The sequence below is a fragment of the Triturus cristatus genome, chromosome 7 (assembly GCF_964204655.1).
Source record: "Triturus cristatus chromosome 7, aTriCri1.1, whole genome shotgun sequence".
NCBI classification, from domain to species: Eukaryota; Metazoa; Chordata; class Amphibia; order Caudata; family Salamandridae; genus Triturus; species Triturus cristatus.
The window spans coordinates 1,798,046,801-1,798,060,165 of record NC_140590.1 but is presented as its reverse complement, the minus strand read 5'-3'; the positions used below and the strand labels follow the sequence as shown (position 1 = coordinate 1,798,060,165).

At 43.0% G+C, this 13,365-nt stretch overlaps 1 protein-coding gene across 3 annotated transcripts in view; it reads right to left on the bottom strand.

Annotated features, from left to right (window-relative positions):
- Positions 1 to 5,264: 5,264 nt before the first annotated feature.
- The window catches only part of LOC146813192 (olfactory receptor 5V1-like), an 87,408-nt gene continuing 79,307 nt past the window's right edge, over positions 5,265 to 13,365 (bottom strand). For 2 of the 3 annotated variants that reach the window (XM_085620082.1, XM_085620083.1), the window contains one exon: positions 5,541 to 8,086. In XM_085620082.1, the coding sequence (XP_085476208.1) occupies positions 7,096 to 8,043 (948 nt within the window). In that variant the 5' untranslated portion in view covers positions 8,044 to 8,086 and the 3' untranslated portion in view covers positions 5,541 to 7,095. Of the gene's footprint in view, positions 8,087 to 13,365 lie in introns of all 3 variants that reach the window. The other variant, XR_014966964.1, reaches the window with a different exon arrangement.

The following is a 13,365-nucleotide window of genomic DNA, read 5'->3' as shown; positions in this document are numbered from 1 at the left end:
TCCAATTTTAAGGACAACGCTGCGGCCTAGAGCAAAGACTGGGAGCCTGGGATCTTGAAATATTTTGAGCATCCTGATTTTTTAACCCCTTCGGTGCTCATGACGGAACGGTTCCGTCATGAGCCACGGTTGAGCTGTGCTCATGACGGAACCGTTCCGTCATGACCACGCCCGCGCAAGAAACCGTCAGCACAGCGGCGGAATTCGCGCAGCATGGAAGGGGCTAAACATTTCCTCAAATGTTATCCAAGTGTAAACCTTCTGACCCCAGGATGAGATTTCAGCATAGGAAGAGAGATGATTGTGATCCGCCCTAGATTTTTCCAATTTTGGAGTACCCTGTTTTTGAATCCCTGCTGTAAGTGAAACTTACTTAACATGCCTCACTTACTGTAAGCTCCGATAAAATGTCTTGGAGTGCTAACTACAACTGCCTGCCTTTTGTTCTAAGACATCCTGCTGTGCAGCTGAGGTAAGTGCCTGTGCATTTAACTATAGCATGCATTTTAAGGATATATATTTGACATCATAGGTTTAAGTCTGAGAGGGCCCATTTAGCTGTTCATCCTTCAGAGAATTATTTAAAAAGTACCATTTAGTTGAGTAACAATAAACGGCCAGTTCCAGTCAATAGCATCAGAAGGCCACTTAGAGGGTAAATTCATGCTTTAGTAAATAGGGGGATCTGAAATGGGGCCTATGTGTTTGGATCTCAGACCACCTGAACTTAGTTTGCCCTGGTTGTCCAGAGAACATTTAGAATAAATGTCATACCGTGTTTGTGGAAGCACTGTATGATGGTCCATGCAGACTATGAGCCCAATCCTAGAGTTGCAGAGAAGCAGGCTAAATCCCAAATATGTGGTGAATTTCACACCAATGCGGAGAGCATACTTAGAGGGGTGAATTATGGATACCACTCTTCCACCTGAGTTCAAGCAAATTCATAGAAAACACATATTGTGACTTTAAAGGTGTGGTGTCCTTACTATTTCAAATTGGAGTTTATGAAAATCTCTTAGTATGTTTTTCCACATCCAGCCATGTCCATTTTTCAATATCTACAGCAAGTATAGATAGCCATTGAGGTTGCCGTGTAGCTTTCACCTAAGAAAAGGGGGTACATGGGATATTAGAACCTATTTGTGCCCCTTTTCTAACTATAATCAATGCAATGTTTGTTGTGGTGGAGTAGAACTAGAATGGATTTTCTTAAGAAGTTTCAAAAGAATCTCCCTCCCTCTGGAACTCATGGTTACAGATGTGTCAAGGGAAATATTTCTATGAAGACTGAAAGCTCAGATGCAGAAGTACCCTAAACTTTCATGCTTGTGCAAGCATAGAGATCTTCACAGGGACTGTCACTGTTCCTACATTGTCCAGTCACTTCAACAGGTTGAATCTGTGCCTGTCTATTACCACTTTACAAGTCAAATGTTAAGGCCAACGCTTAGGCCTAGACCAATGTCTGGGAGCCTGGGATCTTGAAATATTTCGAGCATCCTGATTTCTTAAACATTTCCTCAAATGTTATCCAAGTTTAAACCTTCTGACCCCAGGTTGAGATTTCAGCAAAGGAAGGGAGACGAGTGTGACCCGCCCTAGATTTCTCTAAATTTGGAGCACCCAGTTTCTGAATCTCTGCTGTAAGTGAACCTCACTTAACGTGCCTTACTCACTGTAAGCTCTGATAAAATGGCTTGCGGTGCTAACCGCAACTGCCTGCCTTTTGTTCTAAGGCATCCTGCTGTGCTGCTGGGGTAGGTGGCTGTGCACTGGTTGCAAGTGAACGTAAGTTAGCAGTAGTCTGCACCCATATGTTAGCAGAGTGGGATTACTGTCTAACTCAGCTCAAAATCAATAAACTAGTAGCATGTTGCAGATGGATTCTTTAATAAATTGATTATGTCCTGTGCAAGCCCAACAATTTAAATGGGGATCCAAAAAGAAGTATGCCCTGTTATCAATATAGTGTGAGTCTGAAGTGCCTTCTTATAGGTCTGTTCTGCTTTACTATACTCACACTGTAGTTGAATACTGCACCACAATATCATCTTTGTATTGGCTAAATCTAGAGAAGAGATTAACATATATTTCTGTAGGTTTGAAATGTTCCAGAGTGCACAAGACAATTCCTGTGTGGGGGTGACCCCCTGACTCCTGCTGAAATGTTTTACCTGAAATTTGGGGTCATGGGGTAATCTTGAGAGCAGACCCCAGCTGAAGGAGATTACCAGGAATTCAGACAGAAGCATCATAAACTTAGAGCAGCGCCCTTTTGCTGAAAGGTGGCAGCAGGGCACTGAATATACCAAAAAAATGTAATATCAGGCTGATGAGATAGAGGACAGAAGGGCATAATTTGAAATCTCCCTCGTCAATGGAGGATAATTCAAGAATTAGCACAAAGAAAAACATAAACAATGTATACACCAAACTACCTGAAACAAACACTCAAGCAAGGGAACTTTCAGAAATGGTGCTTGATCAGACAATAAACTTCAACAATTTTTTTTAGTGCCCATTATCCTCTAACTGTGTCTCCTGAAGGGACCTTAAAGGATATTAGAGAGGTCACTTCACAGTAAACAGATTGAGGCACAATTCATGATTGGTGACCCCACTAACTGGATTAGTTGGATACAATTTTAGTGGACTCAACATTTACATGGGTTCTTGGACAATATTTATCTGGATTATAGCAGGGATCCAGGTAAAAAGTTAAAATATCTCACCAATGAACTTTACTACTATTTACCCTCAACATGATTAAAACGATGATTTGATGGATATAAGATGAAATACAATGGTTAATCTATTCACTCATTACTGCTGAAATGTTTTGACTGATAGCTTAGCTCCTACGTGTCAATGGCCTTCAAACTCCCTGCCCTCCTACTGCAAACATTAAATGCATAATATTGAGACAAATTAGTCTCATACCTGTTTTACACGATCCAAATTAGATGTTAGACCTGGCTTCCTTCGTGTGGTTTCCCCAAACCTTTTTGCCCCTTGACTTCCTGTTTTTCTGACTCAATTTTTGCTGGCCTTAGTATTCTGCATAATAAATCCCTGCTCATCAATGCTAAAGTGCATGTGGTCTTTCCCTAAAACATGGTAACATTGGCATATACACAATTGGCATATTTAATTTACATATACGTCCCTAGTAAAGTACACCACCTGTGCCCAGGGCCTGTAAATTAAATGCTACTAGTGGGCTTGCAGCACTGGTTGTGCCACCCACTTAAGTAGTCCTTCAAACATGTCTCTGGGCTGCCATTACAGTGCCTGTGTGTATTGTTTTAATCTGCCATGTCAACCTGCCAAGTTAACCCTCTTTCCAATCCAAACCTTCATTTAGAATACATATAGATCATCCCTAAGGTAGGCCCTGGACAGCCCCAAGGCCAAGGATGAGTGTTTTTGAAAAAAGGACATGTACTGTTAAGTTTTACATGCCCCGGTAGTGAAAAATTACTACATTTCTTTTTCACTACTACAAGGCCTATCTCTCCCATAGGTTAACATTGGGGTTACCTTCTTACATTTGGCAATTGTATTTTTATTGGTAAAAGAGCTATACTTTGAGGTTGGTGTATCTGAGCTCACAATTTTAAATCACATCTTATTGGAATGTCGGATTTTTAGTTGTAAGTCTGAAAATGTCAGTTTTAGAAAATTGCAATTTTCTCACTTTAACCATTTTGTGCCACTGCCTATCTCTAAATATACATCTGGAGTGGGTGACAGCTGGGTTTTGTGCATTCCCTCTAGACAGCCACACACAAAGGGAGCTTATGTTTGCCTAATGGGCAATTCACATCCAGATGGGTCATCACCAGGCTGATGGATCATCATGTGCAGGATGGGAGGGAGGAGCTGATACTTGCACCTGAATGGGGCTGTGCCTGTACCCACACAAAGGGATGCATACCCCCTGTAGTGAGTCTGGAGTGAGGGCAGAAAGGGCAGGGACCTTGTGCACTTCAAAGGCCTCTCTTTGAAGTCTCCCCTACTTCTAACTGGGTATTGGTACTGGACCCCTGACACCACCAACTCAATATACTTCGGCACCTGAGGACACTCTGCAAGAAGGACTGCTGTCCTGCTGAAACGACTGTCACTGTGCTGGACTCCTGCTCCACTGTGCTTGACCTGCTGTCTGCTGTCCTTGCCTGATAGTGAGAACGACTGGATCTGCATCTCGGCATCCCCAGAACTAAGTGACTCCAAGAACTTGTTTGCCTGCTAAGCCTCTGGGACATCAAAGACTTCATACAACCCCGCTACAGCCTCTGGAATCTGATAAATATGAGTCCAAGTGGAATTGTTTTTTTCTGGTTGTCTTTGCTATAATCCCTGCATTGTCATTTTTGCACCAGTCAGAATCAATGCATTCCCTTAAATGCCAACGTATCACTGCTTCAAGGACATCTCAGTGTCGGCAGCACAGTTTGACATTGATGCATCACCTTCCTCATCATGAGTTCGAAGACAAAGCATCTTCCAAAATGCATGACTTTGGAACTGACACATCACCTATTTTGTAGTGTTTTTGGGCCCACATATATCTTTCTCTTTCTGTCAAATGTTATACCGCTCTCTTGGTCCTCTGATGGACCTTGTTTTGTGCTGAGAGAGGTTGGATATGGATAACTGGACTATAAACTAGAAATAAGACTTTTGTAAATTACTCTCAAAACAATGATGTAAGGTATAAGATTATTACTGTAAGCTCAAATCTCCTAAAGAAACATAGGCGAGCAAAAATCATATACACCAAAAGCTCACTTAAATCTATACAGAGCAATATCATGAGTATTTGATGCTCTGAGATCTCTCTATATGATCTCCCCTAGTCATCTGTAAACCCAAATTACTAATGCACATTCATGTGGATAGGAATAAATCATGATAGCTGAGTCAATATGTAAGGAAAGATAAGGGCATTGGTAAATTTGCAATCAGGCCATAAGACAATTTTATGAATTTCTAATGAAATACAAAAAGATCAAGAGGTTAGGAAGGAACATGTAATATATCAGTTTGAGTAGTATCCCAGGGGTAAGAGACCACAAGTGCATATAGAATATGTGTCAGTTCTGGAAAGGAAGCCAGATGAGTCAGACTAGCCAGGAAAGTTTTCCAAATTCTTCTTTAGGGTTCGTTGTCAGCATGCTTGCAGAACTCTATCAGTAAAGAAAAATCCAGCAGCAGCCCATGCATCACCAACACCAGCAAACAAGCCACTTCAGCAATGTCTGTTAAATCAGGCAATAATTTATTCTTAACGTTCCGGAGGTGCCACCTCCTGGAATCACCTTATCTGGTCCTACCACTCAGTCCATTGGTCAGTTCATATAGGATAGGTGTCAGATGACATAAAGAAGGTACAAAATGTGTAGAAATAGTTGGGACAGTTACGCAATCCTTAAGCAATCCAATATGTGAAATGTAGGAACAATGCTCCTTTGGTCCTTTTGCTCCTTTTGCAAGAGAACACAAGCAAGTTCACAAAGACAGTTGACCTGGACTGCAACAAAAAAAGTAGCAATTTATTTTGTACAATATTTGAGAGCTCAGGAAAGAAAACATTGTTTCACGTTATTGGTTGTACTGAGGAATTCTCTCACAAGCAGTGGATTTAACAAATCAAGCAGTCAGGCCCATTTTAAATTAGGCTAACATAACCTAAAACATATAGAATTATTTAGCATGCATTCATAGGAAGTTTAAGACCTTGTGATTGTAATATAACTCTGATGTACTTGAGATAATTTTGTTTGGTTGCAAATAATTTGAGTCTGTGTGATGTATTACTGCTTTTTGTATGAGCCAACATGTAAATATATTTCATAATATAGAATTAGATTAAAGTTTCAGGTGAGTAACATCACTATATAGGTAAAATGCAATCTCTGAAAGTTTCCCAGATGTATCGTTGAGTAGAAATGTGTAACACCTACTTTCTCTTTTGCCATTTTGGTGCACACTTTTACACACATACACACATAAAAGACAGATTTGGTCAAATTCTCCATCATAATTAAGTTTAAACAAAATGCTTGAAACTTTTTTTTTAGCAATATGAATGAACTTAAACATGATTAGAGGTAAATTTCAGAGCATTAGAGTTCACCCTCTACACGTTTTTAGCATACGTTAATAAAATATAACACTTTGTTAATCTGTAAACCACATTCTATATAAGCTAAACAAACAATTTAATCTTTTCTGCATGCAGTTAACATGCAGCAACTAGAAATTCTCTTGTCTTGTCATGTTTTCTTGAATGTGCAGTTGGTGCACGTTTATCATTTTTCTCTCCGGAAGTGTCATAATCAGTTTCTCAAGTCATCAAAAGTAAGTTTAAATGTGGTTTGCTCTCCAACACCTACAATCCTAAGGATCGTCACCAATGCATCGCCTCTGACTTCTCCTGGTATCTTGCTTCTCTCTGTCAACACTTCTTCTCTGAAGGTACTGTTTGCAGTGGGTCCTGCATGCCTCCTTTATCTGAACTGCACTCCAGCACAGTCAGACTGACTTTTCAGATTTGAACTGGTCAAGCATGACCAGACAGTCCCGCTGAGCACTTTATGTTTCTAAGCACCATATTGAATGTTTGTTGTTTTGATCTAGTTTTGCTCATTACATTTGGCTCTATTTTGTAATCTGCTTATTTTCGTGTGGTGTTTTCACTGCTTTACTGTGTTTATCGCTGCACAAATACTTTACATACTTTACACATTGCCTCTTAAGTTAAGCCAGCCAACTCTGTGCCAAGCTACCAGAGGGTGAGCACAGGTTAGTTTAGGGTGTGTATATAACTTACCCTGACTAGGATTTGGGTCCCTACTTGGACAGGGTGCATACCTCTGCCAACTAGATAAAGTATTTTCATTCTGTTCTGTCTGTTTTTGTGATCTTTTTCTCTTGAACACAAAAGTAAAACTCATCTGCATTTTATCCTTTACTTGCATTGGTATATATCACTCTCAGAAAAATAAAATCGTGTTACATACCTGACACTTAAATTAACATCATCCAATAGGCATGTATTTTCAACAAATATTAAATTGAAAATGATTACCACTGAATGTTTCCAGTCTTAAATTTATGATTTGCCTTTTTAAGGGCATTTTTAAACTCTGTGTTTTTCAGACTGTATATAATTGGGTTACACAGTGGAGTAACTATGATATATGACAACGATAATATCTTGTTTTCTTTTATTGAATATGATGATGTCGGTCGCATATATGTGGAGCAGACAGATCCATAGAACAGAATAACCACTGTGAGGTGTGAAGCACATGTGGAGAAAGCCTTTCGCATGCCTTCTGTAGACTGAATTTGAAGCACAGTTGATATGATTTTGATGTAAGTTGTTATGATTAAAACAAATGGCATTAATCCAACAAAAGCACCAATGACATAGGTAAACACCTCAATAGTATGAGTGCTAGTGCAGGAAAGTTTCATAAGAGCTGTCCCATCACAATATAGGTGGTTGATTATGTGGGACTGGCAGTAGGAAAGTCCAGACATTAGTACAGTGTGTGGTATTGCATCAGTCAGTCCAACCACCCAGCTCCCCGCAGCTAACTGGAAGCACACTGCTTTATTCATTATGATCGTGTAGTGAAGAGGATTGCAGATGGCCATATATCTATCAACAGCCATGACTGCTAGGAGGAGAAATTCTGTGGAAACCATAAATACAAAAAAATACACCTGCAGCAGACATTCAGTAAGAGACATGTATGTGCCCTTAAAAAAAAAGTGGGCCAGCATTTGAGGGAAGATAAATGAGGTGTAACTGATATCAAGGAAGGACAAATTGGTAAGGAAGAAATACATAGGAGTATGAAGACTTGCAGAATAATAAACTATGGCCATTATGAGTAGGTTTCCCATCATTGTCAGCAGATACATCATCAATAAAACAGCAAAAAGTGGAACTTGCAACTGCAGAAGATCTGAAAATCCCACGATGAAGAAGTCAGCAGATGAGGTCAGGTTTCCTTCTTCCATATGACCACAGATGTAGCTGTCAATTGTTCAATGATAATCTGATCTGAAATGAAATACACAGAAAATGTAAGAACACAATATTTTTCAAAGATCACTGCTTCACCACATAGCACTTAAAATGTCTCATTTTAAATTATCTACCCCCACTCTCCCAATGAATGGGGTTCCCAGATGCTGCACTAATCAGGTTTCAGGGCATGGCTGAAGGTGAGGGCAATACACCCCTGCCTGCTGCAATTCTTGTGAACTCTATAAGTTCAGGAGAGGGCACACACCCTATCTGCAAAAATTAAACCTCGAGCCTAGGGAATGGGGTCCCATGGGAATATCACTCGTTACTTAGCATGCGCTTAGTACGCATACCATTACAACGCGGTCGTTAGAACGACCGCTTTGTTAGTTCGCATACCTTTACTACCCAATTCGGAACAACGAATTGCAGTGGGTGGCGCTGGATGTTGGAATAGTATCATTTACTATTCCAACTCCAGTCTATGCGGACACTAGGGAAGGTGTTGGATTTTAAATCCAACACCTTCTCCTCCTAACGCAAGTCGCTGTTCCAACTTGCGTAGTAAAGGTATACGAACTAACAACGCAGTCGTTCTAACGTCCGCTTTGTAATGGCATGCGAAGAATCGCATGCGAAGTAAACGCTGTTCACCGTCCCATGGGCCTTGTGCAGACACTGAGGGAGGCCGCAACTCCTTGATCCTTCTCGGACCCATAATCTATGATTAAAACTTTCACCCTAGGCTTAGGGAGAAGGGACTCCCTATCCTGTCTCCTTATATGATTTGTTTAACTTTTCTTCAGGACATGAGACTCAACGTCTCCGAGCCCTAAAATGGCTGCCACTACATATTTGTTGATGTGGTCACAGCCAATCTGATTTTATCTTTAGATCTGTTAGCATTGTAGATCCTCTGGTATCATTGTTCACTTTTCCTAAGAAAAACACATTTTGGGACCCCCCTCCCCATTAAGTGTTGAGAAAATAACCAGGCCAAAATCAAGGCACTGCTGCCAGCCACCTGATCTGCATGGTGAAAGGCAGTATAGAATGGGGGTTGGCCGGCTGTAAGGTTGCTTGATGCAGGACCTTATTGTAAACATCTTCTTTTTTGGACATTATTGAAGGTTTGAACCCCTTTAATGTCTAGGGAGGTGTTTTTTTGTTAGGTGGGTGACAATCTGTAAAAAGAGGGGCTGTGGATGACTAGAAAGATATACCATATGATTGGTGAAAGAAAATTGGCCAAATGTGTAGCGCTTTGAATTACTTGAAGCCCACAAGCCCTATAGAACACTGTCACAGTGATTGAAGGAGTTCATCAGTGATGTCATTAACTATGTCATTTGAGATGGAATAAGTGATGTTCTTAATGAGGTCCTTTAACATGTAATTAGTGATGTAATATGTGGGGTCATTAGCAGTGTATGGCAGAGGTGCAAGTTACAGTTAGTTCAGTGTTTGTTTTTTGTTTTCTAAATTATAGTTTTTATCCAATTTCAACAACTACACTTGCAAATAAAGTCCTGATCCAGCATTATATGCAAGAGCAGAAGGTGAACTTATAACAAAGGAACAGATCTTTAAGGGCTGATACAGCTAGCTATTGTGGGCTAAATGGCTTAAGGAAACTCTTGATGTCCTAATTTTAAAAATCATCTTCCAGAAGATACAAGTGGTTGCAAAAACCATCAAAGTTCCAAATATTCAAAAGCTTTCCTGCCTCCTACTGTGACTGGCTGCTGATTTCAGGATGTCGGTTGATTTTTAAACAGGGATAGTAGGAGGTGTGAGAGTGGACAGCAGTCAGTCCCTGACTCTTTTTGTTCGGAAAAACATATTTTCTTTGTTTGGCCTGGCCGAGGGAAACACTGATAGAGAGGTAAATTCTCATGTCCCTCCTTGTTTGGCCCCAGGGACACTTAGCAATGGTAGGAAGGAGAGGTGAAGGCTAGCTGTGTGCCCTAAGCCACAAAATCTGCCTCGTTTACCCCAGCAGTCAACATATCTTGAAAAAACAGGGGATCAGGACACTAGAAGGATAATAGCAGTGGTCCTATACCAATGATTATTGTCCACTGCTGCCTCATTGCCTTTATTGGAACTCCCATCATTCCTATTTCTAATTACCTCTACATACTTGCCATCACAATCCTTGAATGATATTCTACTAACTATGTTTTTTAGACTGATATTTCTGTACATGATGGACTGATATACAAATGTATGAATGAAAGCTTTGCACTGCTAATGCGTCTTTGAGCTCCTCGTTCCACCTGAATTTCCTCACTCCTATCTCCATTACATTATCCTCTTACACTCTCCCATCTATCTTCCCATCTGTCTCCTTTTCCTCCTCAGTCATCATTATGTTTGTTCTCTGTTCTTCCTTTTTCCTCTTCTCACCATATTCATCTATCCCTCTCTGTTTTCTCCCATTCTTCTCTCGCCTACTGTTCCCCATTCTCTTCTGTCTCTTCAATGTGCATCTAAATTTGGCTCAGTAGTTTTCCTCCCCTCCATCCTACTATACTTCCTGACATGCTTATATATGCCCCCTTTCTACTGCTCATCCTTCTTTATTGCTGTTTCTTAACTCCTTTTTTGCCTTCTCTTATCCTTATCTCAGTCCCTCTATGGTCACTGTGTCCTTTCTTTCTGCCACTCACCCTTTCCCTTCCAATTCTTTCTGTTCTCAATTACCCCCTTATACTCTCTTGAGAGTTTCTTTTTTCTTTTTCTTCCTTCTGCCACCTCTATAGCTTTCTGTTTTTATATCTTTTATTCTTTTTCAGCCTTTTCTGCCATTCCTGCCTCTCCGTCTCTGCAATCAATCTCAGCTCCCTGATTACCATCTGTATCACCTTCCTTCCTGCCTCGTTCATTCCTTTTTTATAGTAAGACCTATCTTTTTTTTTGTTTTTCTCCTCTCCTCATCTCTTCAAATTATTTGTCTTTCAGTTCTTCCCATGCATATTACCACTCCTCCAACGTGTTGCTTTCTGTTATCTGTCCTCCATATACCTTTCTCAGCCATATCATCATTTTTAAGCTGTGTCCTTTCTTTGACCTTCATGCATTATCTCACAATCTCTACTATTTCACACTTTTGGCTCCTCTTCTTTTTACTTGCTGCTCTATCACCCTTTTGCTTTTTCTGCCTTCCTCCCTTTTCTCTCTCCCCTCCTTTTTTCATATTTTTCTTCTACTCTATGATCTTCCACCCTCTCTCCCTTTCTTTTTTCTATCCTAAAGCTATTCTTTAATTCCTGCTTGCTGTCATTTGTTTTTCTCCAACACCACTTCACTACGGCAATCCATCAGTTACATTCAGACACTGGGGTGCAGATCACGATCCTGTAAAAACCGGGTACGAGCCGTCCGACGGAGCATATTCTCCGTCCGACGCGTACCCGGTCGTAACAATATACAAACATGGAAGTACGATTCGCACGGAAATACTATTTCCGTAAGAATCGTATGAAACCCCGACTGACGAAAATAAACATACAAATGTGATCCGGGAAAGCGCCAACGTGACGTCGGGTCGCACGCAGCCTGCCATACACGAACCAGGAAGTACGATTCGCACCGACGTCATCCCGCACGGACAATATTTTCCGACAGCCAAAAACTGCCGGGAAATCAGGACGACGCGAACAAGGAGTACCTGCACGCGATGGACAGACATGGACCCGAACCTACGTGTCATCCCGGCCCTCATAGCAGTCGACCTCCTCTACAGGTTACGACGCAGACGCCGCAGAAGGTCAGAACAACAAAGGGAGGGGGGAAAGGGGGAGCAGGAGCAGGGGCAGGCCACAAAACCCCCACCAAAATCACACAGCACACATGCCCTGGACATACCTGACCCCCAGGCCCTGGTCACTACGAGGGGGTGGGGGCGTGTCCAGCAAAGCCAGCGTCCGCCACAACAGAAGTGCTTGACGACGCAAACCGGCAACACAACAATACAGGTACATCCCGTACCCACGCCTTAAGAGCGTGGGTATGAGTTGTACCACGCCCACACCTACGTCACCCCAACAATGGCGGGACGGCTGTACCCACGTGGCAAAGGCCTGGGTACGGCCCGCACAAGCATTCCATAGCGTGGGTACGGATATGTACGGACCGTACCCCCACCCCCGTATGCATGAAGCGTACCCCCCACCCCAACAGTGTAAGTACAACCCATACCCTCACCCGCGTACGTATGGAGCGTACACCCCACCCCAACAGTGTAAGTACGACCCGTACCCTCACCCACATACGTATGGAGTGTACCCCCCACCCCAACTGTGTAAATACGACCTGTACCCTCACCCGCGTACGTATGGAGCGTACCCCCACCCCAACAGTGTAAGTACGACCCGTACCCTCACCCGCGTACGTATGGAGCGTACCCCCCACCCCAACAGTGTAAGTACGACCCGTACCCCCACCCGCGTACGTATGGAGTGTACCCCCCACCCCAACGGTGTAAGTACGACCCGTACCCCCACCCGCGTACGTATGGAGCGTACCCCCCACCCCAACAGTGTAAGTACGACCCGTACCCCCACCCGCGTACGTATGGAGCGTACCCCCCACCCCAACAGTGTAAGTACGACCCGTACCCCCACCAGCGTACGTATGGAGCGTACCCCCACCCCAACAGTGTAAGTACGACCCATACCCCCACCCGTGTACGTATGGAGCGTACCCCCCACCCCAACAGTGTAAGTACGACCCGTACCCTCACCCGCGTACGTATGGAGCGTACACCCCACCCCAACAGTGTAAGTACGACCCGTACCCTCACCCACGTACGAATGGAGCGTACCCCCCACCCCAACAGTGTAAGTACGACCCGTACCCCCACCCGCGTACGTATGGAGCGTACCCCCCACCCCAACAGTGTAAGTACGACCCATACCCCCACCCGCGTATGTATGGAGTGTACCCCCACCCCAACAGTGTAAGTACGACCCGTACCCTCACCCGCGTACGTATGGCGCGTACCCCCCACCCCAACAGTGTAAGTACGACCCGTACCCCCACCCACGTACGTATGGAGCGTACCCCCCACCCCAACAGTGTAAGTACGACCCGTACCTCCACCCGCGTACGTATGGAGCGTACCCCCCACCCCAACAGTGTAAGTACGACCCGTACCCTCACCCGCGTATGCATGGAGCGTACCCCCCATGCCAACAGTGTATGTACGGACCATACCCCCACCTCGTATGCATGGAGCGAACCCACACCCGTGTATGTTCTAAGCGTACATATCCTGATATAGGAGGGTTGGGTACAGAATCCTCCCA